We start from the raw sequence: 26,943 nt of genomic DNA on the forward strand, positions 1-26,943 counted from the left end.
CTCACCCGCCACACATTGCCCTCTCCCTTAGCATCACGTCCTGGAAGCTACTCTTGCAGGAAAGTTATTTGCTTGCTCCAGATATCTTTTAATTTTGGCTCCCGCCCGGTGGGTCTTGGTTTCTGCTGGCAGATACCAGTCGGCTACTCTGATAGATGGAACAGTGTCCAACTGGTCACTTTTGCCAGGAGAGTGTTGGAAAGAGAGACTGAAGCTGGGTCTTTTCTTTTGAAAAGCTTAGGGTAGGCTGTAAATAGGGCAAGAATTATTCCTTCTGGAATCATATGAGATCAGGAAGGCTGGAAAAAATTCATACTATACAATGAAGTGACCAGAGTGGCTGATTGATAGATTTTCCTGGAAGAGGAAATCTTGGTGTAATGCTTCAAAAAAAGTGCTCACTAGGCTTAGATAATATAAACACTGATGGATGTCATGATGATGATGACATGCAGTAATGATTTGGGAAGCAGGGTCTGAACTGCTGCGGGTATAGCATGGTGACAAAATAATTTGATGTTCAGCAGTCCTGAAGCTACTTTTCCCATCTCTTATTAGTAGGACGAGGTGTATACTTCCTGTAGCTCCTTTTATTTGAATGTACATCAGGACTATCAAAACCTACCTTTCAGGGTTTTGTGAAGATCAGAAAAAAAATTAATTGCCATCTTGCCAGAAGTAATTTTTAAAATGTATTCATTACCCTAGCCATTCTTCAAAAAAAAAAAAAAAAAAGTGAAGGACTTGACCCGATTATTGTGTGAAATATGATTGATGAAGAATTTAGTTGACAAGGACTAATGTGTAAGCTTGTGTTCCTGTGATTCATTAGCAAGGTTAAATAAATGGTGTACTCAGAAGACCAGGGCAGAAAGGTGATGTCTAAACATTTTCAAATAGTGCCATGTCATGGAGAAAACTTTTCAAAAAGAAAATTGCAATTGGAGATTTGGAGTTAGTCTTTCCATAAATGTCTTAACATTATTGGCACAGTTTGTGTAATTTTATTTTTTGTGGGGTTTTTTTTGGGGGGGTGCAGAAAAGGAGAGGAATTATCTACTTCACCAACTGGTCAGGGACTGACAATAAAAATAATTCATATAATAGTTGGTTCCTAGATGACGGAAAACAATCTCAGGGTTTATATCCCTTCCCTTACTTCATCTTTTTTTTTTTTTTGTAGAGACAGAGTCTCACCTTATGGCCCTTGGTAGAGTGCCGTGGCCTCAAACAGCTCACAGCAACCTCCAACTCCTGGGCTTAAGCGATTCTCCTGCCTCAGCCTCCCGAGTAGCTGGGACCACAGGCGCCCGCCACAACGCCCGGCTATTTTTTGGTTGCAGTTTGGCCGGGGCCGGGCCTGAACCCGCCACCCTCGGCATACGGGGCCGGCGCCCCACCCACTGAGCCACAGGCGCTGCCCCCCTTACTTCATCTTTTAACAACTTAATTAGGAAGGCAAAATTATCATTATCCCCCATGAGAAAGAATGAAGCTGCGGATGTCAGAGCTTATAACTCAAAAGATACTTAATACAGGTAGCAGCTGTAGCAGTATGAGCTGGAGCTAGTCCTTCAAATCTGGCAGCGAGACCCCTAGAGATGTCCTCCACCTACACAGTATCCTGCAAACTCATGTGCATGAGAAAGAATTGTCAGGCCAGGCATGGTGGCTCACACCTGTAATCCTAGCATTCTGGAAGGCCGAGGCCGGTGGATCGCTTGAGCTCAAGAGTTCAAGACCAGCCTGAGCAAGAACAAGACCAATCTCTACTAAAAATATAAAAACCAGGTGTGTGACAGGCACCTGTAGTCCCAGCTTCTCGGGAGGCTGAGGCAAGAGGATCTCTTGAGCCCTAAAGTTTGAGGTTGCTGTGAGCTGTGATGATGCCACGGTACTCTACCCAGGGTGACAGAGTGGGCTTCTGTCTAAAAAAAAAAAAAAGAGAGAGAGTGCTCAAATACCCCATCACAACAGCGTATTTCAGGAGGCCTTCTATGAGCAGCACTGTCACTAAGGAAAGTTGAGCCCACACCTGATCATCTGACGCTGCTTACGCCTCTCCTGTGTGCGGTGAGAAAGGCATGCTGCTCTGTGCTTCAGGGAGCTCAGGAAGGAGAGGGACATTTGGTTTGTTTTGCTGCAGTGAGCCTGTGGGGGTGAAGAGGGTGGTTATTCAAGCCTGTGACTATTCAAGCTTCCTTGGGAAAGTTACCGCATATTGTTGATTCCTGGCGTGCCAGTCCCTGTGCTAAGAAGCACTTTACCCTCATTATCTCGGTGGCTCCCAGATGCTGACCCTTGGACTCCTTGGATTCTGTAATGACATTTTCAACGGACCGCAGCTAAATGAGAAAATCAAGGGCAATTCAGTGAAAATTTTAATAGATCTAAATTTAATCAACTTGAAGGCCTGTCCTTTATTTTGAGATTATTTCCTTCCTTCCTTCCTTCTTTCCTTCCTTCCTTCCTTCCTTCCTTCCTTCCTTCCTTCCTTCCTTCCTTCCTTCCTTCCTTCCTTCCTTCCTTCCCTCCCTCCCTCCCTCCCTCCCTCCCTCCTTCCTTCCTTCCTTCCTTCCTTCCTTCCTTCCTTCCTTCCTTCCTTCCTTCCTTCCTTCCTTCCTTCCTTCCTTCCAAAACGCTCTTTCTTTTATGAAATGACAGTAGGGGATATATGTGAATTCGTGTGTGTGGTTATGTGTACTAATGTACTAACTTGGCCAAAAAATTTAAAAGTTGCTAATTTCATCTCATCCCTACCCGGTTTTTAAATTTTTATTATACTTGCCCATAAATTGGAGATGTGGAAGATGAGAGGTCTGGGAATCTTTGCAATTCTGTGTGGGGGCCCTGTTGCTGATGCAAAAACTGAGGCTCAGAGAGCTTAACTCATGTGCTCATGTTCACATACCTTATGGTCATGGATTTTAACTCAATTTGTATGTTTCTGTAGGCTCAGAACATCCTCCTGGCGGGCACACAGCTGCCTCGGCGGTGGATATAGGCCAGGCAGCCATCCTCAGGGTCCCGGGACTCTTTTGAGTGTTTCTCTGGAGCACAGGCTGGAGTTCCTGGCACCTTTCGAGATCCATGGTATTGTCTAGGGGCTGATTTTAGGCAGGCCTGTCTCTCTCTTTGTTGCAGCGCAGGTGTTAAGAAGACCGTGGCTGTGTGTCCCTTCCCTCTGCACACACATCCGTGTCTTTGCTCACCCCCAAATGTGTGCACAGCATAGGTGTGTGTGGAGGTAAATGCAGACACCCTGTCCAAGGCACACAGTGGACCCACCAAGAGGGAAGGACTGTAAGGGCAGAGATCAAATTGTTGGCACAGAGCTTGCATTCCAGGGGGCCCACAGTCGGTAGCCAGCGAGACACGTACAGGTGAGAAGCAAAGATAAAAGGAGAAGAAACCCATTTTCTGGGCCTTCACCCGAGCCTCCTTTTCCCTGAGCCTCCTTCTCCCTGAGCCTGCAGGGAAGAGGGAAGGACGTTTGGACCACCACTTGCAGGAAGCAGAAAAGGACATATTCATTTTCTGTACTTTGCTGGTTTACATGCTAGGCCTGCTGCAAAGGCAGTCTACCCCAACCTGTCAGGGAGTGACGGGAGAATCAGACACCCCTGGTTTTGCAAACAATGGTGTCCCTTCTTTTCTACGGAAAATGCAGGTTTTCTTCCCAGCAGTCTGTTTCTCAGCAGCCTTAGGCACCTGAGGAAGGGGCAAGGATCAGAGTGTTTCCTGCTCGTTTCTGAACAGATGAGCAGGCAAACTTATCCCTAAGAAGTTATGCTGTAAACAGAAATCCTGTTATGCTACCAAGGTACCAAGCGCTTCTGTTTTCTGTTGTGGATATTAAATACCTAGAATACGGCAACTCAACAGTGGGGTTAAACAGGTTTTTGTGTACTAACCAGGAAAATTCACCACCATATCAAAATTATTCCTTAGCAACAAGTAACCTGGGGGCTTCAAAATAACAACAGCTATAGCAATAGTCAAGTAGCAATAATAATGGTTGTTTTATCTTATTATTAAATAATGCATAAACATTCTTATTATGAAAATCTAAACAACATAAATAGGTATAGAATAAAAATTGAAAACCTGCTCCACTACCCTAGATGTAAACATACTTAACAATTTGACTTGGTCTCCTTTCAGGCCTTTGTTTATACATTTCACATGTTTGAATGTTTGTGTAGTTTTTTTTGTTATTTTTTGGGATTTTGGGGGGTGGCAAGGAATTGAGACAGTTTGTCTGGGGACTCTGTCATCTAGGCTAGAGTGCCGTGGCATCATCCTAGTTCACAGTAACCTCAAACTCCTGGGCTCAAGTGATCCTCTTGCCTCAGACGCCCAAGTAGCTGAGACTACAGGCGCCCACCACAATGCATGAATAGTGTTCCTATTTTTAGTAGCGATGGAGTTTCATTCTTGCTCAGGCTAGACTCGAACTCCTGAGCTCAAGCAATCCTCCTGCCTGAGCCTCCTAAAGTGCTAGAATTACAGGCATAAGCCACCTCAGCTGGCCTGTGTTTGTTTATTTATATGCAGGTACATACGTAGGTGTGTATGAACACGCATATTTAACAAGATTGTGGGGTGTTGTCGTGGTTGGTTTGGTTTGCAGCTCACATCACATATGAAATTTTAATATATATGCTCTGGAACTTCCTAGAGATCTTTCTTAGAGATTTTTGCAAGGGAAGATAGAGACGCCCCTTATTCTTTTTAACAGGTACATTGCATGCATGAGCCATACTTAGTTCTACTCATCTCCTATTATTTCTGATTGCTGTTGACCCTCAAACAACTCAGGGGTTAGGGCTGCTGTCCTGTGCCGCTCAAAATCGGCACATAACCTTTGACTGACCCAAAAGTTAACTACTAATAGCCTTCACCCATATTTTGTGTGTTATCCGTATTACGTACTGTATTCTTACAATAAAATAGAGGAAAAAGTTAATTGAAAATGATAAGGAAGATAAAATATATTTGCTATTCATTAAGCAGAAGCGGGTCATCATAAAGATCTCCATCCTCATCTTCTTCATGTAGAGTAGGCTGAGGAGGAGGAGGAAGAGGAGGAAGCAGAGAAAATCCGTGCATAAGTGGACCCGCACAGTTCAAACTTTTCTTGTTCAAGGGTCAAGTATATTTGCAATACTGGAGTGACTATCCTGTTCATGTATCTCTGTGCCTACCTCATATATTTCAGCAGGACACCTAGTTAGAATCAGAACAGTTACCTTGTGAGATGTTGATGATGACCACCACGTCCAGGACTGCACCAGTGTTGCCGCCCACCATCTGTGTTTCAGATTACTCATTTCTCAACCGCCATGCCAACTCTAGATATCATTGGCAGGCATTGTATTCATTTCGTTGGTTGATTTTATGTATTAATTGATGTCAGTCTTGTGGGCAAAAGATGGTAGTGATCTGTCCTCAACAACTGATAGAATTTTCAAAAGTGCTTTTGTCATAGGGGCCACACCCTGTGTTTATATTCTTGCAAGCATGGCTCATTTTTGGCCCTGGGCTCACTGACAACCCACACCCAGGCTGGAAAGCTAGAGGATTCAGCGGGTCCTTCACCCAGAAGCGGCTTCTAACCTTCAGCCCCAATCCTGATACTACATGCAAAGCAGTTGTCACTGAATGCCTAGAATTGGTTCTGAGAGGCAGCCCTTTACTGGGCAAGGGGAGTGCTGTGATCATGTCAAGACTATCACGTCTTGGGCCCTGCACCTCCAGGTTAGGAAGTGAACATACTTTGCTTGGAGAACCATGTCTGAGAAATGGAGCTCCTGCAGAGTAGCATTAAGACATCAGGGGCTGAAACCTCATTTTAGAGGCCAACCAGCCAGCTTAGGGTATACACTGGAAGTGTCAAACTGCCCAAGGAGACTGACCCAAGAGAACCCCAGAATTCACATGCAGATGCTCTTCAACTTACAATGGGGTTACATTGTGAAAACCCATTGCAAGTTGAAAACATCTAAGTCAAAAGCATGAGGTTTTCAACTTACAATGGGATTTATCCAAATGTAGCCCCATCACAAGTAGGAAACATCTGTATTAGATAGATCTGAGGGTTGGTAATTAGATTGGAAGGAGCAAGGGTGCGGGGCAAGGGGTGGGGAGCTTTTATGAAGCTGAAGCTGCATTTTTCTGAGCAAGCACACTTCCTAAATACTTTTCACTGCAACTTGACTTTTCCTAGTTTCTCTTATCTCCTGATCTGCCTCTTATTTTTTTCCACAGCACTCATCACTTTCTATTATACCAGACAGTGTCCTTATTTCTTACCTGTATTGTTTATTTATTTATTTTTTATTGTTGGGGATTCATTGAGGGTACAATAAGCCAGGTTACACTGATTGCAATTGTTAGGTAAAGTCCCTCTTGCTCAAGGAGTAGGGCGCCAGTCCCATATGCCGGAGGTGGTGGGTTCAAACCCAGCCCCGGCCAAAAAAAAAAAAAAAAAACAAAAAAAAGAACTGTATTGTTTATTTTCTATTTCCTCCCCCGCCACTAGAATGCAAACTCTGATGTCAGAGATCTTTGTTTGTCCTCCCCCACTGATATAGACCTAGGGAACAGAACAGTGCCCCAATGAGATCAACAGTAAGTAAATATCACTCAAGTGTTTGAACAAGTCCATCAGGCAAAGAGCTTGTGATAGAGATAAGTAATAAATTTTTCTAAAGATACTTTCCTTCTCACTTTAATCAAGACTGAGAATATGCAATTGCCCATATTAAAGTTGGACGTGAGAATAAAATACTCCTAAACCACATCTTGGCATTGCCACTGAGCTGACCCCAGTACAGATAATCACATTTAAGATCAAGAAGCCCTTCTTTCTGTCTACAGTAAGTCTTCCTTGCTCTGAGGTATGACAACTCTCATAGAAAAGATCTTTTGGCAAAATGTCTGCTATTTTAATTGCATTAGAGAATTATAATAAGGAATTATGAAAAAAAGAAAAGAACCAAAAAAAAAAATAAAACCTATTTATTTTCTTCTCTTAAATAGCTGGCAAGTTTGAGGAAAGAAAAGAAAAAAGTTTCATTTGAAGGTGGCATTATTCACACCTGGGAGCCTGCACTTTTCCTGCACTCTTTCAGCTTCCTGCAGGGTATATATAACCATTCAATTAAGTGTCCTTATAACTGAAAGGCAGTAGGGTGGTCTCAGAAGGAGCACACAATAGATGCACCCAAGTGATGTTAAGCATATGCAAATTTTTTTGTAGAGAGAAACAAGAGGATTTTCTTTACCTGGTTCTGCCATTTATTGATGTAACAGAATTGTTCTGAAGTCAGTGGCATTGTCCTAACTTCTGTTGAGATAAAATTCAAATTCAGTATCCCCAGATGCGGCATAAAAGGCTGGCAAAGTTTTGCATTCAAGTAAGTGACGGTAGCGGATATGATGCTAACATTGGATTTGGGGGCACTGAATGTTCTATTCTGATAACGTCGATGGTAAAACGTTTCTGTGCGTTCTCTGATGTGGGTTTCCATGTGTATTCCTCTGCGTGTGATTGTGCATGTTTGGACTTTGGAGGGATGTTCAGGCTTGGTTGTCCAGAGAACAGAGCTTGGCTCCAAATAATTTTGACATGGATATAGAAGGTCTGGTTCCCATTGTTTTACTTTGTAGATTTCCAGTGTGCCTGACTGTGAAGTTCTAAGTTGAAGGGAAAGTCTGAGCCATTTTTGCAAAATGAATCTGTAGGAACAGAATCACCGCTGAAGGTTTCCAACTTTGGAAAGAAAATGGACCAGAAAATGCGTGCAGCCAAGAGCAGTTATGAGTTCTTTGCATCATGCATTTGTTTTTTATTAAACCATTCAGATACGGTCTTATTAAAGCGCCATGTGCTATTTATCATATTTCTTCTGAAAATGAGCTGAAGAAAAACTTCTGTCCTCTTTTTGTGGTATCTGCAGGCTTTTCCAATGCCAAGGAGGGGGGGGGGAATGAAGGAAAAACAGTGTGAACCCTTCAGTGCAGCAAATTACTTGAGGCAAGAAAAAAAAAAACAGAATGGGAAAGGCATAGGAAGGATTGGAGAGGCAGAATCTTTTTTATTTCATGTGTGCTTTGTAACTTTCTCTTTGGTTTTGTGAATTGCAAAATGAAATGAAATGAAATAATGAATGACAAACAGTAAGAAAAGAAAGAAAGAGGACATCAGTTTATTTGTAAATCAGAGCTTGTCTGACAAATGTGATTTCTAAGGTAATAGGACGAATTTTTCAAATGAATCACTCTACCCCTCCCCGCCCCCCCAAAAAAGAGCCATTCAAAATACTAGCCTGTATTCTCCCAATTTTTTATATGAACTTCTGTGTAGGGTGAAACATGATACTTTGTGCCTACTAAATTGATGAGATTTATAAGCCCCAGGGATTTTAAGGGGATGGGTTTTGCAAGGTGAAAAGTGGAAAGAAACTGCAGTTGGGGCCTGGTATTTGGCTTGGTGGGAACTTTATAGTTATTCAAAACAGAACAACAAGAAAGTGGAGCTGTGGAAGAATTAGCTTCCTCTTCTTCAGAGAGCATTTTGATTAGCTTGCAAAGTGAGTTGTGTGTGTAGCTGTGAGCTCCGTTCACAAGCCTTCCTTTGGCTGAGAATAGCCAGGTGAGCCCCAAAGGAAGGGATACTGGGAATGTCCCTAAATGTTCTTTCTTGAGGGAGCCCCATTTTCTCTCATGGGTGGCTCTGTCCTTCAGGGCAGTGACAAGTCTTCAGCAAGGTTTCTTTCAGGGAACCCAACAACCAAAAAAAGATGCTGTTCAGACAATCGACCTCTTGCTCTGAAAACAATGAACAAATTCTAATCACTAAATCAAAATCTCTATTAAAAATATGGCCACTATTCCAGATCATGATTTTACTATTGCCCAGGATGTACCCCCCCAACCCCTCACCATGGGGACCCAGGACAAGTTAGGAGTCCTATTTTCTTTTGTTTTGCAGATCACATCCTATTTTATTTCATAAAGACTAACAAAATCTACTAATGAATAATTATCACTACATAAAATAAAGGGGAGGGGAGACCCACCTGCAACAGCAGAATGTTAATTTGGCCAAGGAAGGCTGGCCAGGCAAGAAAAAAATACATATAAAATAAACAACCGTTGTAATTTGCTCCGTGCAGCCAAAGACAGCGTAATCTCTCACAAGACAGGGACTTCCCTACCCTGTGCATTTATAATGTGAGAAGAGTGGGCATTTTAGGCCGAGAGAAGCCCCCTTGCTTGCGCCCTGTCCAACAGGCTTGATTTCCACGCCAGCCTGGGCGGTTTCTCCCACTGAGCGGCTCGGGGGCTGTTTGCTGTGCTCAGGGCTGCTTGCCCAACCAAGGCGCAGCGCGAGCGAAAAAAGCTGCGTCCCAAGAGCCTAGGGGTGCGTCGCCGCCGGGCTGCCCTGCCGGGGGGCGCGGGAACCCCTCTCCCTCCCGCGCGCCCTCGGTCCCTGCGTCCTGCTGCCCCCAGCCCCTGGCGTCTCAGCACGAGGGGAAATCCCTTTTTTCTGTGTTTATTTATTTATTTATTTTTGCCAAGGAGTCGCGGCAAAGGAACCGCTACCAATATCTGTGACTCTGGGTCCCAGCTGGGCAATCACGTTAATTGTCCGGCTCGCCTAGATGCTGGCGATGTGGGGCGCTCGCTCGCTGGCTCGCCCGCGGAGATTTTTAGCAGATCAGTGTAAATTTTGGTGAATCGTGGGGGTTTTCTTTTCTTTTGTTTTGCTTTTTTTTTTTTTTTCTTTTAATCTTTAAAAAGAAAAAGGCAAAGGGAAGGGGGGAAAAACACAATAACCCTGGCCCTGGACCGATTTGACTAATGAAGACAGGACAGGGGCGGGCAGCCTCGGCACCAGCGGAGTGAGCCTCGGGCGTGAGTCAAAATCTCTCCCCCTCTTTCCCTCTGCTCCCCTTCTCTCTCTCCGTCCCTTCTCCCCGTCCTGCCCCCCCCCCTTACCTCCCTTCTTTCTATTCAGCATGGGGGTGGGAGGGAGCTTCCACCCAGCTTCCCCTTTCAGAGAAGTTACCTTTGCTAGTTCTCCCCGCCTACACGGGGACGTGGGGCTGGGGGGCGCCTTCCACTTTGTGGGGGACCAAAAAGAAACCCCAACGAATCAGAAAAGCGACACAGCCTCAAAGGAAACCAACTAGTTTCCCGTCCCCCAAGTGTCTTAGTTGGAGCCAGAGGAACGCTGCGATCTAGCAAACCCCAAGGCAAGGAGAGCCAGGGAGGAGGGACTCCAGGGGTGCGGTGGGGGGAGGAGGGAGGGAGAGAAAGAAGGGAGAGAGAGTGAGAGCGAGAGAGAGAGGGAGAGAGCCAGCCCCACCGGTATTTGATTTAGATAATCGGCAAAATTAAAAAGAAAAAAAAATTGTAGCGACCAGGCAAAGAGCAACGTGATTGCATGAGAGCGTCCCCACTCGGGCTCGGCGGGCGCCAGAGAGGCAGCATGCAGCATCCTCTGACGGGGGCCACCTGCGTGGCTCTCCCCAACGTGGGCATGTGTCCCCAGCTCTCGTGTGCCTTGACGTTCATGTACTTACAGCAGGTAAGGCAGGCGTGAGTCTTCCCTCCTCGGTGGCTGCTCCTCAGGGCTGGGCAGACCCGGGGCGCGTCGCGGGGCTGCGCGTCTGTGCCTTCCAGGGTCCTGGGCAGGGGGCGTCTGCACCGGGACCAGAGGCGTGGACTGAACCCTGCGTTTGGCTATGTGGGTGGGCCCCACCACCCCCCGGACACCTCGCGTGCTGATATATTTTTTGGCATCTGTCTGAATACTTTGAACGCCTGATTCCGAAAGCCTGGGTACAGGGAGTTTGAAATGGAAAACTGCCTTCCCCTTAGTACCATCGTTCATGTGTCAGCGCGTCCGGTGGCAATCCGAGCCTAAGACCTCTTTGATGCTAAGAGTTTGGAGTGAGGCATTCAGGTGCAGGTAGATTTAATTCCGCTGTGTATGTGTGAGTGTGAGAGTGCGTGTGTGTGTGTGTGTGTGTGTGTGTGTGTAGTATTTTTGTTGTCTTAAGTTTGTGGGGTGCTGCACGCACCTTCAGTCTGCCTGAGATCTGAGCGATTGGATTTGGGGAGCCCGTGAGCCTCAGAATCTGCCTTAAATTCTCTGGCAATGTTGTGATGGGGGTGAACCTTGTCTTTGTTGGCATCTGGAAGGGTGGTTTTTTTTTTTTTTTTTTTGCCTGTTTTCCCCCGCCTCCCCTTTCACTCCTTAATCATCTTGCCAGGGGATTCTGTGTTTGCTTTATTTTCCATTCAGCCTTCATTTCAGAGTCTTTTGATGCAGCACCCTCTGCCTTTCTCTGCGTGTTTCCCTGGGACTCTCTCCGCCTTTCCCTCTTTGCCATAAGAGCTGCTTCTCCAGGTGGGCTTGGGAAATAGCTGGACACAGCCCTGTGGGTGGCAGGCCAGCTCGCTGTCCCTGGGCAAGGGCCCTGGATACACACAGGGTTAGAAGCGTCCAGTCCAGCGGATAGAGATCCTTTTCCCTTCTCCACGCGCTCATGAAGAGTTTACAATGAGCACAGTCATTTTCTCTGTTTTTCCATTGACTCACTTCAGGAGTAGCCTTCTCTAAGACGTGTGGGTTAACAGAACTTCCTTTGCAAGAGTTGAGAGACATTCTTCCCAAAGACCCTCCATTTCCACCTGTGTTGAAGAACTATATATCTTCATAAAATGTCAGAATTCTGTTTTGGACATGTGGGTAATTCGTGATCAAGTTGGTTGCCTCCAGAAAATGTTTCTTTGGTCTATTTTCTGTTACAAGTCTTTTTGAAAACAGCCTCTTTTTTTTTTCTTTTTTACATACCTCAGGAAGAAAATAGTTTGTTCTTTTAGATATTGTTTTATCCCATGTCTCATGAAGTAAATGGTTCCAGGAAACATTTCCCAAGAGACTATTGATAACGTATGATCTGATTCATCTTCTTGTAGCATTTCTGCGCCTTTGCTGTGAGCGTGTGTGTGTGTGTGTGTGTGCATTTTACACCAGTTATTTCTCCTAGAAGAGAGTCATAATAAGCATTTCTATAGCTGCTAAGCCTCTGTTGGATTTAATAAAATTATTAATATGAGTTGATCCCTTGCCTCCTACATTCACTTCTATCATGTTATTTATTAATCAATTTGAACAGCATTACCTAACAAGTAGAATAGCAGAGCTGTTCAGTGTTCCCACAGTTTCTTTGTGTGTTGTTTTAAGACACATCCATCTTTCTTCCTTCTAGATTATGAAATCGGTTTGCTCAGTGAGCCACAACTTAGGAAAGAAGACGGTTACTTTGAGTGAGAGGTTATTCTTGCTGTAAGAAGGAGACGTGTATAGGATAAACACAAGGGTTCTCAGCTTCCTTTCTGCTGTCTCTCCCACGAGGGAAAACACCCCTCCTCTGGAAAGGGGAGGCTCAAAGGAAATATTGGCAGCCCTAAGAAATACGAAGACAGACAGAGGGGGACTTTCAGACGCTCTCCGTCATACACCCACCCCTCTTGAAAAGACTTGCAATGCCTTCAGTGAGAGCATTTATCAGGCGATGCTTTCATGTAATGTTGGAATGGGGTATGTGTGTGTGTGTGTGTATTTTATGTGAGTTTCACTAAAAGCCTGAAGTGTAATACGGGCAGACATTTATTTGGCCTGTCTTATTCAGAATCAGGTTTTCTAGCCGTGCCTTTTCACCCTGCCTGGAAGCTCACTATCTGGGTAGAAGGGCTATACTTTGGAGTGCTCTCTCCTGACCCTTACTGTTATTACAGTTTGTGCAGAATTCTCGCATTGCTTTTATTCAGCAACCCATACAGTTGGCTGAGTAAGAGTGTGGAACAGTTCACTCTAATCTCCACATACTACTTACTGATAAAATTTATATGCCTTCTGCCCATACACTGCCACAATATTTTTTATCTGCTAATAATCCATAACTATTATTGGATCTCTGTCTAATTCTGATGAATGGAGGGCTCCTCTGTACTCTCCAAGTAAGTTGTTCAAATAGATGAATCAGGCAGTATTTGTGATAAGTGACATCTTCCTTGGAAATAGTTTTGTTTTATAATTATATAGAAAAAGGATGTTTCAGAAATCTTTGTCATCCAAAGCACCAATCACATAAGAAAGTAATTAACACACAAATATTCGGAAGCATTTATCATTCTGTTTTTATAAATCCATAAACACTGGTCAGGGGCTATTGAGGCTTCTCTGAAACGTATTTTCCTGGCATGAAGTTTCCCACAGTGCTTATCTCATAGCTAAGGAAAATTATTTCATCATATGCTTTCTTTGTCTCGGCACTAACGTCCAGTCCAGTCTTTCTTCCTAAATTTTCCCAGATCTATCTGTAAGACAGCTCATAAAAAAAAAACGTCAGTCGGGGTATCCCAGTCTCCTCTGAATGACCAAGTGTAAAGGACGTAACCTTTTTGCCACAAATAACTCAGGCCAAAGAAGAGGCAGCTTTGGCGTTTACATTATTAGATGTATTCTGTTTTGCTTATTTATATTTCTCAGTAACTTTCCTTTAGATAGCTGTTTTCTTACCTCTTTCCGTTCCTTCCCCCCACCTCACCCTCTCCTCTCTTCCTTAGCATCTGAGATGTTACTACAGTTTGGAAGTGCAAGATGGGCTAATGTTCAATAGTCCTTCTGGCGTCTGTACATACAAATGTGCATACACACATTCACACCCACACAAGCATATACGTTTATATACCTGCAGTTTATACCATATATTTTATGGTTGTGGACCCCTTTCAGATGGAAGGGACAGGTGATCCCCTTCCCCTTGAAGCATCTGGCTTCAAGCTTGCTGTCCAGGGAGCATCCCTGCATCAGTTTCCCTTCCTTACGCCCTGCTGTGGTTTTGGTCTGATGGCATGCCTTCTTCTTGAAGTTAAACTTCCAACTGGCTCATCCTCAATACAGAATCTTCTCAGAGTTCCAAAGTGGGTACTCACTGAAACACAGTTGCTTTGAGGAGAAATTCTGAATACAAATTCCACATTTGGGCATTTGCTGTAAGCTAGGTCAAAATGGAACCTGTTTTGTTTTCCTTCTGGTAAATAATATAAAACAACCCCCCACACACACACACAAAATACCACAAAAGTTTAAAGATGATTTATTTCCATCCTAAGTGGTAGGGGTAAAGGAAAGAGCACCCACCTCCCCATCCCCTGGGAAGGTATGGTGAGCCTAAAGACAGGCCAGATCTGGTTTGTTTTGTGATGCAAACTGCTCCTCAGATTCTCCCCAGAGCTATGCGTTTCCCCCACTGAGTTTAACTCTCCCAGAGGATCAGTAGGTATCAACTTCGTTTTCTCTGCTCTTAAACCTCCATCAGCGTCTCCCGGTACTGTTCTAAGAAAGCTTCTCATCCGTCAAGTCCTGTCCACTCAGAACCATTTTATCAGCCTAAATTTAAAAATAAGTCAAATGCCTAAAATCATCATGGAAGGTATGTGTGTGGGTGGGGAGCAGGGCCTCTGAAGTGGGCCATGCCACTGTCAATATCTGAAGATTGGTAATTTTTTCCCCTTAATGATGATCCATGCGGTTTGTTTTAAGTAGTGAAGTGGTTTGTACAAAGGGTAATTCCTGGTAAATGAAGCCATTGCTCACTGTGGACGTCTTCAGATCGAAAGCAATTGAACTGAAACCTCCATATCAACCCTTTCTGTCTTTAATTAGAAAGTGATTCTCAGTGCAGAGTCACCGGGGAGGATGGGACCCTGCAGGAAGTCTGAAGGGGGGGATTGTGCCCATGGACCAGCCACAGTTATGATTTTGGGAAACATTAGGGAGGTAGGCCGTGACAGTCATGGCTGTGTAGAAAAGTCCAATTCTCATGGTAGTTGATTACCTGGCCTTACTCAGTCTGATGATTCATAGGGGCCCAAGTGGCATTTTATCACATTCTTTCTTCTTGGCTTAGTCCCATGTTGATTTACGAGATAATGCTGTGGATTGGGGGTAGTCAATAGTGTCAATACCACAGAAAAGAATTAGGATAGATTATCCTCATGTCTGAATTGTTTAAAGGAATTTAAGCGGCTGGAATAAGCACATTTCCAGGTCCAAGAGGCTGACCGATGGAAGACAGAGTCTCCCGGTCTCTTTCTGTGAAGCTCTCAGGTCCTAAATTGGCTAAGTCATCTTCCTTGCCTCTCCCATCTCTCCAGTTAAGGGGGGGAAGGCATAGATTCTGAGAGTGTTATCCGTCCTCAGGTTAAGGCGCACGTCTCAGCCGGGGTCAGCCTGGTCTTCTCCTATCTCAGGGAGCCGTGGGAGGGGCAGGGATTTCAGCCCTATTCCCTGCTGTTCACTACAGGGTTACTTGGGCCGCTTCTGCTTTAAAATTACTTAATCCAGCGTTCACTTGTGGTAATCGTAAGCATCTGTTCATCCACGGACCTGAGCCTTTCGCAGTGCAGCCGCTCTGCCTGCCATTTCCTGGCGCTGTCTGTGTCAGAACATGTAACCGGCCGTTTCTGCCTTTGCCCAAGCGGAGAAAGCCCATGTTAATAGCGCTCACGTGCCATCTGTTTTCCTTACAGCTGGCCCTTGAGTAATTGTCCAGTAGCTGATGGACTGAGGGTAGACAATCTTTTTTAGGGTTTTCTGATTCATTTAACCAGGCTCCCTGCCCCCGAGAGGAAACATAATGCTTGTTTATTCATATTGGCCGGGTAAAAACAGTGCAGTTTGTCAGGCAAATAATAATCTTCTAGAAGAGAAAGAAATTGCAGCATTGTAAACAAAATGAGGTTGGTGCCTGTGTGCCTAAGGGGGCTGGGTGGTGGGTAGGCAATGACATCCTCTGAACGAGGCAGAGCCAAGGAGTGCGTGGGCGTAATTGTCCCATCTGCAGAGACCTTTTTAATGGACGGGAAGAGGTGTCCCCACGTGCTGTTTAATTCAATTAAGAAAAGCAAAAAAAAGTTCCGTTCATCAATAAAGTTTCCTATTTCCAGGAGCTGCCAGAGAGAGAACTTTGCCGGGCTGAGCCCTGGACTGTGGCTGTTGGCGTGCTGTGGGCTGCCTCATCTTGGCCCCATTGAGAGCAGTTGCGTCAAATAGGGTCATCCCTCCGGCACAATGGCTCAGGAGGGTCCCGGCCCCTGCCGGTCAGCCCCATTGAATGTGAGCAAGCTAGGGAAATGATCAACCAGCACGCAGGCTGCCCCTGCAGGGATCAACTGTCAGGTGTCTTTCTAAAAAAAATCCCAAGATTCAGTCCCCGAACTTGGCATAGGGTTAGGAAAGAGCTGAGAGGCTTTGGGGAAAGAGAATTTCACTGCTGTTTCTTGTCTTTCTGGCATAGTGTGGTGCTGATTGATTGATCCTGGATGAAAAAGAGCCCATGTTTTGAAACCAGGTTTGGGGGAAGAAAGTAGAGAGTGTTGATCAAAACTGTAAAGAACCACAGAGCAAGGATCTTTTATCAAAACCCCATCAAGGTGTATACACAAGGGGCTTATTAAGGTGAACAGAATGAATGTGGTCCAGTTTTTCAGACTTCAGGCATTCAAGCATCCCCTTCTGGAGTTTTGCTCATCTGCTCATTGCCACAGTTGATATCCATGTAATATATAATTTAATTAACTTATATTTTAAACTTAAAAATAGACTTTCTCAAACCAAAAAGGAATATATATATACACACACGTGTGTGTGTATAGCCACTTACAGCTGTGATATCATTTTGTCCAGTATAAATGGAAGTCAATATTCATTCATTCACAGTCCATGTTTATTGAACACCCATCAGGTGTCAGCTGCTCTGCTAGACTCTCCCAGTAAGCAAAGCAAAGGCCCCATCCTTGTGGATAGCCCATGTTCATGTGTGAGCCCTCTCAGGAACCTTCAGCGTCATAGCATTCTCTGGAAAACGTCAGCTCGGTCCATTGGCTTTCCTGGAAACCCTCTGCCTTGCCAATTCTGAGATTGCTCATCACTCATTCCTCCCCTGGACCCAGTTTCCAAAGAGCAAAACTGTAGTTAACTTCTCCATGTTAATGTCTCCTCCCTTCTCTCAGGGCAGCACCCTGAGGACACAGTAAAGGAAAGTTGCTTTGTCTATGGCTTATGGAGGACTTCAGGGGAAATGGATCTGGGGAGAGGTGTGGGAAGCTGCTGTGGTCTCTAACACTCAGCCACGCTCTAGCTGAAGAGCAGTCTTAGCAGGTTTTGATCCCGTTCTTCATGTTGTGTTTAAAGACACACAGAATCAAAATTAGGAAGGAGGGCTGAGGCAAAAAGCATTCAGAAGGTTAGTGTGTATTCCCAGGGATGTGATGACTTTTTCTTGTCTTTCTTCTCTTTTTCCTTTTAACTTTGCAGCTTTGGAACAAAGTACAGGCAGCAGTGGGAATTAAGTGCCTGCTATTTCCCAGGACTGATGAGTAAATGCACAAAAAGTTTAGCCTTAAAGAGCCTTTTCTTTGGGGCCTTTGTTTTTGTTGTTGTTGTTGTTGTTATTTGTTTTTTTGTTTTTTTTTGGGGGGGGGGGGTTTGCCCAGGATTCACCACCAGGACTAGATTTCCCTTATCAAAAACCATAGCAAATATACCCCCAGGGAAGCCAGGCATGGGTCAAGCTGTGCTCTTAGGGAAAGGTGAGAGCTGAGGGATTTTCTTACTGGATAACTCTTTCATGAACTGCATGTAATATTGGCAGCTGAAAACAGAAGGAGCAGTGAGGCCTACAGATTGAGCATCTGACTGTCCATCTCAGGCATCTTACAAAATTCAGATGAGAAACCTGTATTTACTTAGAACTCAGTTGGTGTCAGCTACCCTGCAACATGCAGTTTTTGTTTATTTTTAATTTTGTTTCTGAAGTTATAGATAGGACAGAAATAACAACCTGAAGGCTTCATCCCAACTCTGTTATTCAATTAGCCGATTCAACTGAACAAGTTGCTTTGCTTGATTTGGGACCTTCATTGCTTCATCGGAAAACCAGAGATTGGAATAACCACTTCCTACTGTTCATTGTGAGGTGAAGTAAGCTACAGATGGAAACACTTCACTCGTGCCTGGGACGCAGTGATCCCAGTGATCCTCAGTGTCTGTTGAAGAAATGAGGAAAAGAATGTGTTAAAGGAAAGTAGGTTCTGTTTATTGAAGCCGGACATAACTTTGACTTTCTGTGTCTCCCAAACTAACATGTTAAATGCACCTGTGGCCTGCCCAGGACACAGGATTGAGAGATTTTTTGGAAGGCGGGTTCTGTCTGGGGTTCCTGGTCCCACCTGCCTGTTCTAAGTCCCTTCTCTTTCTTCCTCCAGCGAGCTGTCAGTCCTGCTGGCGTTGCTGTATTATAATACCACTGCACAGCTCAATTAATGCTCCATGCAGGAGGAGGGAAAATAAAAATTGTCTCGCTCTTGTCAGTAGCAAAGTTATTTACTTTCAAAAGCTGACAGAATCACACTGCAGGGGCTTCATTTATTTCCATTCAGAATGTCATTATTCTGTGATGCGGGAGACTTGGGTGCACGTTGAAGTTCATTCCCATAAGCTTTCATATGGCAGTGTCGGGTAATGTGCAGACTGTCCCTGGGGAGAGTCTGGGGGAGCACTCCCAGTCTTGGTGGTTACTGGATGGTGGGCACTGACATTCCACAAACGACCTGCTTTCAGGATGGGCTGTTATGGCTGACAGGTACATTTTCTGGCCTGGATCCTGTGAGGGGAGGTGCGTTCCCTGCTTCCTGATCCTTGGTCCTCTTTATCCTGAATCAAGAGAATGAGGTGTGAGGCTCCTAGTTCCCCGTCACTCTTCATCTAGGCTGTTCCTGGAATTTCTAGAAACATAAAGGAGCCTCCTGAAAATGACTTTGCTTTGGATCTATCATTGTCTCTGATGAAAACTCACAGACAGGTGCTGCCATCCAAATAATCTGCATAAATCTATACAGTGTGGGGTTTTTTTGGCTTCCTTTTTATCTTTGTCTTCCCCACTCACCCACTCTGCCCTGTGAAGGTTTGCAGTGAGCAATTATAACAGAGGAAGGGTTTGAGCGGAGACATTCTTTTCCTTTTTTTTTTTTTAATGGTGCAATGGCTGAACCTTCCACTAGGAGTCTCCATTTAGAACATGTGACTCAGGATTCTTGGGGACTTTTTGCTTTCTTCCTTTTTGTTTTTTTTAAGATTCGTTTTGGTTCCATTCAAAATTCAACAACAACAACAAAAAATGAATCTCTTTCTGTAAGCAGGAGGAGATGCCATGTGTAAGATCATTTAGGTAGGCAGAGAATCCAGCCATCCTCAACAATGATGATGATAATAATAAAATAATTAAAATAATGAAATAATCAATAACTTTTATGGAGTGCTATGTGACAAGCACACGACTAAGCACTTTTACATGGATTGCCACAGCTGATCCCCTGCAAAAGGCCTCCAGGGAGTTGATATTAATGACTTCATTTTTAGATGCAGAATCCGAGGCGTAGGTGGGAAACGCTGATATTTAAAAACAGACTCTCTCCCTGCAGCGCTGACACTGATGACCACTATTCCCCACTTTCCCTGTGTCCTCCCTTTTGCTGGGCAGGGCAAGGGCTAGTTCTGTCTAATTTATAGAGACCTCTTTGAGGCCTTCCCTGCTGTGGAAAGGCAGCTCCCCTCATCAGAGGGTCCTTCTCTTTTCTTTTAAGGGTAGAACTCACTCCCCCCAAAAAGGGAAAGAGTTCTGAAGATCTGTCAACTTTGAGGCTATTGTCAATTTCATTTTTAGTGCATCAAGATTTTGTTTAATCAATTAAAACAAACCATGAGGCTGCTAGACTTGAGAAGCAGGAGAGAGAGGAAAAAGAATAAGGCTGGGGAGAATTCGTCAGCACTGAGTGATGGAGTGTACGTCTCTGCAGCCAATTCCAATCCCCAAATCCCTGTTGTGCAGAGGGCTCTCCAACTAACAGAGGAAATGCAGTCACTACCCAGCACCGTATTAATGATTTATACACCCCACACCACTGCTTTTGTTCACTTGCGGGGCCTGGTCATGTTAATAAAGGAATTTCAGGGAGTGAGGTCCTGCCTCGCCATGCTGTTTAGCTCACTGCAGTGAAGGCTGCTTCATAAATCAAAAAAGAATTCAGTGCTTTACAACCTTCCTGAGCTCGGAGATTGTGTGTGTGTGTGCGCGTGTGTGTCTGTGTGTGTTTAATCAGATTCACTTAGAGACATTTTCATTGCCTTTCCATAAAGGATGAATGAAAGAGGGGCTGCGATCTATCTTAGGTGTTTCAGGGCTGATTGGTTTGCTTCACTGTGGCATCGCAGCCCTATTTGTTTCCCATTTGGTGTTTATGCTTTATGGTGTTGTCTGTGAAAATGGGCTGACACTAGTTTATTCGCATAGAGAGACGCACATCACATTAGAATCCCCATCCCTCCACATCATCAAAAAAACAACAGACAAGGAGAGGGCGAGTTTACTGTAAGCTGAATCACCATTTGTTCTCCACCAGCCAACAGAAGCTTCCTGGGCTCTTTGAGATTTTTGAGGCTTTAAAAAAAATTATTATTATTTCAATTACTAGCTGGAAAAAAAAGATCATGGCTTTGTTCTGAAAAGAAGTAAAGACTTTTATTATCTGAATTGAGAATTCAAGCTCTAGGAAACTTTCTTCTCTCTAGTAAACCACAGAAAGCTCTCATTTGAACCTCAGAATTTTTTTCTCATTGGAAGAAAAAAATGATACAATCATATATTTCATTCAGAGTCCTCAATTCCTCTTTCAAGATTATCAGCAGAGAAAAGCCCTGTTTATTGGTTTGCTTGTTTCTGTTATTATTGTTGTTGGGGCGGGGGGGGGTGTTGCACTTGTGTATCTTAATTACATCATGCATTATTCATTTTGTGTGTAGTTATAAGACGGGGGAGGGGGGAGAATATTTATAAAATTAGAATGATACTTTAAATATTCCAGAATACTTTAAATATTCTAGTCAACAGGATTGTTTCTGTCTAAGATGAAATCTTGATTTTAGGAAATGCCCTTTAAATGTAGCTACATAATAAGGCCTTTAGGAAATAAATATGTCCATTTAGTAGAATACCTAAATGAATGCAAAGACAAATAATGCCCTCCACTAGCCCTACCCAAGCCAGGGCTTGAGATTTTTTTATAGATATGAGTGAAAGTTTTACCTAACTGGTTCTTATTAACATTTATGCCTATGAAAAAAATAACCTTTTTGAAACTGTCCAGGGTGCTAGTCAGTGCTAATGACATTGAAACAAATATCCAACAGAAAAGAATTCCTTTTATAAGCTTGTCTTCCAGAAAAGTAAAGAACAGAATGTACATATTAACATAAGTAAATAAAGAGTGTTACACAATTTTTTCATCACAGGAAATATGATACAGCACTTTGGACCGGGAAAGCAGGTGTCCAGTAAATGCAGTTTACATTTATATTATACTGATTCTTGCGCTTGTTTTTGTCCTCTGTTATATGAATCTGTGAGTGTCTCATTGTCTTTAATTATGTCTACAAGGCACAAGACAGCAGTCAACATCTGCTCTATTGTTTACTTGGTTTACATATAGCTTTGATGGGTTATTAAACAATCTATTTTTCAAATCCAAAACAGAGAAACCAGCCGAACCCATATTATGGCATTTTGTAAAGACACATTATGCAATTAGCACTTGGGATTTGTGCAAAGCTGGTGATTCACCCAAATAAACATCCCTTTATTCTGATAGCTCCTCTTGGCTTTCTGAAAAATATCAATTTCAAAATAAAATAAAATCACATTTCCTCCTTAATCACGTAGCATGCCAAGAAGATGATGTGTTAATATGAGGGATAGATCCTTCACTTTTCATAGCAGAGAAAAAACAGCTTTCCAAAATAAAATGCATTGAATTCAAGACAGCAATTACCTCCTTACACATAATACAGGACTTTTTTTTTTTTTTTATTTCAGTGTTTGGCCGGGGCTGGGTTTGAAACTCCCACCTCCAGCCTATGGGGCTGGCACCCTACTCGTTTGAGCCGCAGGCGCCACCATAATACAGGACTTTTTAGAGCAGTGGTTCTCAACCTTCCTAATGCCTCCTAATGCCACGACCCTTTAATACAGTTCCTCATATTGTGGTGACCACCAACCATAAAAGTATTTTTGTTGCTACTTCATAACTGAAATTTTGCTACTGTTATGAATCATAAGGTATATATCTGCTATGCAGGATGTATTTCCATTGTTACAAAGAGGTCATGACCCACAGGTTGAGAGTTTTAGAGTTTAGATGATACTATTGGAGAAGAGAAATGTGTTTTTAACCATTTGTACAGCGTTCTTACGCTCCATGATCTATTTACCAAAGACTTGTCTGGTCATTAATAGCAAAGCAGGCGAGGGCTAGAATGGTTAAATCACTTCCCACCTCATCTCTCACTCAATTCTGTCCTTAATAATTAATTCACTCATTCAGTCAACGTGTTTGTTTAGCCTCTGCTGTGTCTCAGTAACCAGGTTAGTAACTGAGGATACACGGACAAGAAAAGCAACTTTGTTATCCTTCATGGAAATAAGTTCCAAGTTTTGGAGAGACTGGCAGGTGATCACCCCATAAACACACGCTGCAAGCCGGGGTTAGTGCTCTGAAGGCAGAGAAGAGCAGTCCCCAGCCCACAGGCAATAATAAGGTTGGATTCAGGAGTGAGGGAAGCTTTCTCTGCGGAAGCGACATTGAGGCCCCAATGAGATGGATGAGGGGAGCAGAGAGGCGGGGTCAGGGTCAATGAGACCCTTCATCTGAGGCAGAGTGTGCGTCACGGCTGCCACGTGCCTGGGTGCTGCCAGGGAAGCACAAAATGACAAAAGGGCCAGGGAGGCAGTAAGAGAAGGGGAAAGAGGCAGAGAAGGGCTGGAAACCCGTGGGGTTCTCACGCCCTGATAGGAGACTGGGACTTTATTCCAAGAGGGAGAAAGAGAAAGAGAAAAAAAAAAAAATAGCACTTGGGGGCTTTCTGCAGGAGACAAACATGATCCTCTTTAGCCCTTTAGAAAGACTAATTTGGCTATTCTTCAGAGAATACATTACATTAGAAGGGGGATTGGGCGGAAGGCAGGGGCTGGGGGGTCAGGTAGGATCCACTGGAATAACTCAGTGTGAGATGACAGTCACGTGGGCTGGGAGTAGCTGGAACAGGTGAGCAGGACGGAAAGTTTTGGAAACCAAGCCTGATAGCCACCCCCACAGCTGATGTTCAGTTGAGGGAGAAAAGAGGCCACGCTCTGAAGGCAGCCTTCAGAGCACAATGGGGAGGACGGTCAGGGCCACCGTGTGAGCCTTCAGGGACAGAGTGGCAGTCGGCCTCAGCATATCCCAGGCCAAAGTTCCTTCTGAGTCAGTGTTATGTGGCAGGAGCTCAGAATTTTAGTGTCACATCTCCTACGTTATTTGGTAGCAGAGTCTTCCCAGACCAAGTTCACCACACCTTAGAACAGCAGTTCTCAACCTGTGGGTTGCGACGCACAGGAACGGTATTAAAGGGTCACGGCTTTAGGAAGGTTGAGAACCACTACCTTAGAAGGATGACTGCTCACGTATTAGCAACGGGCTTCTGATGCTGGAGCTAAGGGGGGGGGCAGTCCGACCAACTGTCCAGTGGGCAGTGTCTCCACCCTGCCTCTGGCCGTGGGAGTGCAGGGGTTGAATGTATTCACATTGGTGTCAGAATCAGTTTTGAGTTTTGAACATGTTGCAGATGTTACATGGCTCTGAATGGCTGTGTGAGCATATTTATCAACCTCTGTAAAAGTGTCATTTCCACAGTTTTGAAACAGGTAATATAGGATCCATAGCAGACTGTTGTTAGGAGCATGAGAGAGTTTACATGGCACCCAGCACAGTACCCAGAAAATGGAGAGAGTTCAGTATTTTTACTCTGGGTGCTGGTGCCAGTGATGGTGATGGAAGTGGTGACAGCAGTGGTGATGCTGGTAATGGTGTGATGATGTTGGTGATGAGGGTGGTGATGGTGATGGCAGTGTCGGAGGTGGTGGGAAGACTGGTGATATTATGGTGATGGTGCTGATGATGCTGGTGAGGGTAGTGGCAGTGGTGGTAGTGATGGTAATGTGATGGTGGTGGTGGTTGTGATGACAGTGTTGGTGGTGCTGATGGTGATAACAGTGATGGTGGTGGTGGGAAGGCTGGTGGCGGTATTCTGATGGTGGTGGTGATGGTGATGACAGTGTGGTGGTGGTGGTGGTGGTGGTGATGGTGATGGCAGTGTTGTTGTTGGTGGTGATGGTGATGATGGTGTTGTTGTTGGTGATGGTGATGGCAGTGTTGTTGTTGGTGATGGTGATGACAGTGTTGTTGGTGGTGGGGAGACTGGTGTTGGTATTGTGATGGTGGCGGTGGTGGTGCTGATGGTGATGACAGTGTTGGTGGTGGTGATGGTGGTGGTGATGATGGTGTTGGTGGTGGTGGTGGGGAGACTGGTGATGGTATCATGGTGGTGGTGGTGGTGGTGATAGTGATGACAGTCTTGATGGTGGTGATGGTGATGATGGTGTTGGTGGTGGTGATGGTAGTGGTGATGGTGATGGCGATGTTGGTGGTGGTGATGGTGGTGTTGGTGGTGGTGATGGTGGTGGTGATGGTGATGACAGTGTTGGTGGTAGTGATGGTGATGGTGATGGCGGTGTTGGTGGTGGTGATGGTGGTGGTGATGGTGATGACAGTGTTGGTGGTGGTGGTGAGACTGGTGATGGTATCGTGATGGTGGTAGTGTTGGTGGTGGCGATGGTGATGACAGTGTTGGTGGTGGCGATGGTTATGACAGTGTTGGTGGTGGTGATGGTGATGACAGTGTTGGTGGTGGTGATGGTGATGGCAGTGTTGTTGTTGGTGGTGATGGTGATGACGGTGTTGGTGGTGGTGATGGTGGTGGTGATGGTGATGACAGTGTTGGTGGTGGTGATGGTGATGGCAGTGTTGTTGGTGGTGATGGTGATGACGGTGTTGGTGGTGGTGATGGTGATGACAGTGTTGGTGGTGGTAGAGAGGCTGGTGATGGTATTGTGATGGTGGTAATGGTGGTGGTGGCGATGGTGATGACAGTGATGGTGGTGATGGTGGTGGTGATGAAATTTGGTGATGACAGTGATGCTTATTAGAATGAAGCATGATGGTTTGACCCGTAAATCAGGTTTGGTTCAAGCCTACCCCTTCCCATCTGTACTTATGCCTTTGAGCAAATTACTTAACCTTTCTCTGTTTTAACTTTTTCATCTATAAAATGGGAGTGATGATATTCACTGTCAGTGAGTATGAGCATGATTAAATGAAATGCATATTTGTAAAAAAAGTTGAAACAGTCTCCTTATAAACAAACTGTCAAACAGACATAGAGAATGTTTGTTAAACAAAGTACTGGCACACAGTACAGCTTTAAAAAAAAGATACCCAGCAGCTCTGCTGCTTTATTCTGGAATTTGCTCTTCATAGCAGGCAGGAAAGGCTGTCTTCCCCTTCTCGCCACCACGAGACTCCCCCACCCCCATCTCTCCTTGTGTTCTACACAGAACAGGTGTGTGGTGAGCCAGAGTTCTGGCAGAGTACAACATGAAAAAGACTCCCAGTAATTATAAAAATAACAACGAGGGCTGCTTGCGAGGTAGGCAGATGAGCACGCCACTAGCCAGAATGATAAATAGTGCCTGCAAATGTTAGGTCCCAGTGGGAGTGTGGGAACATATGGGGATAAACCACACTAAAAGTTGGGCATCGTTGGTAAGTTCTAGGTGGTTAAGGCAGCCCACTCCAGTGCCAAGTTTTTTTTTTTCTTTCTTTTTTTATCCTAATTTTAAATCCTTCAGTTCCCTTTTGTCCCTTTGTTCTATTTTGGTTCTAAAAGGAGCGTTCATCTTTGAGGCCAGGCACAGAGTCTCCAAGGAAGTCAGCTCTGTGTGGTAATCCTAAAACAAATGGCCGCCTTGGAATCTGTGAGTTTCCGCACTGAGCTCTATTCACTATTGGGGGTGGGGGGAAATGCACATGACACGGTAAATTTCTTATGGGATGTGACATGTTGAGTTCGGGCCTGTGATGGGTGGGCATGCAGAAAGATGACAACCTAACCAGCCCAATACATTTACAAACATTTGTAGACAAGGAAAAGAACTCTCTCTCTGCCAAATATTATTAAAAAAGAAGACGTGGCGTGTGGCAGGTTGATTTGGGGTCAGTGTTTGTGTGTCTGGGTTTGAATATAGTTTGGAGATTGTACAATCTGTTTGGCATGGCTCTGCACAAGTGGGATTTCTCTGGAAGGGTATTTTGGAATTCTTTTTCACCACCCACAAAGCTTTCCCTGAGCCTCAGAAGAGCTTTCAGCATTGAGGCAAGATTTAGAATGTGGGCACCTGAGTGTTGGTGCCAGCTCCTTAGCAGATTTCCAGGATTTTTTACTTAACAAATGCATCAACATCCTCGGTCATGCAAAACTGGCAGAAGCAAGGAAATAGATTTGGAATCAGGCAGGTGTGGCTTTGGCCACTGGCCCTCCCACTCAAGTAGCCATGAATGGTGTAAGCAACTCTGTGCTCCAATGTCCTCCGCCGTAGAATGGGTATATCATGAATGCCATTACCATAGAATTGTCAAAAGATTGAAGGAGCTATTGTCTTTAAAGTGCTAAAGGTTATATTTAGCACATAGCAGGTAAAAAAAAAATAACCAAAGATATCTTCTAGGACTTATTTTATGCTTGTGTGTATTTTCTGTTTTTGCATCTAATTTTATATTAGTCCAGCATCTATTAGTTTTAAGGGACAGAAACCCGATTCAAATGAATGGACGCAAATGTGGAGATTCACTGATTTATGAAACCGGGAT

General features: G+C 44.4%; 1 protein-coding gene across 18 annotated transcripts in view; it reads left to right on the top strand.

Moving 5' to 3' along the window:
* RBFOX1 (RNA binding fox-1 homolog 1) overlaps positions 1 to 26,943 on the top strand; it is a 2,283,260-nt gene that overhangs the window by 1,889,106 nt on the left and 367,211 nt on the right. For 2 of the 18 annotated variants that reach the window (XM_053556414.1, XM_053556423.1), the window contains exon 1: positions 10,383 to 10,600. The exons of 14 other annotated variants lie outside the window; for them this stretch is intronic. In XM_053556414.1, coding sequence (XP_053412389.1) covers positions 10,457 to 10,600 — 144 coding nt within the window. In that variant the 5' untranslated portion in view covers positions 10,383 to 10,456. Of the gene's footprint in view, positions 1 to 10,352; positions 10,601 to 26,943 lie in introns of those variants that run through there. 2 more of the 18 variants (XM_053556413.1, XM_053556418.1) reach the window with 2 other exon arrangements.

The sequence above is a fragment of the Nycticebus coucang genome, chromosome 12 (assembly GCF_027406575.1).
Source record: "Nycticebus coucang isolate mNycCou1 chromosome 12, mNycCou1.pri, whole genome shotgun sequence".
Taxonomy (NCBI): Eukaryota; Metazoa; Chordata; class Mammalia; order Primates; family Lorisidae; genus Nycticebus; species Nycticebus coucang.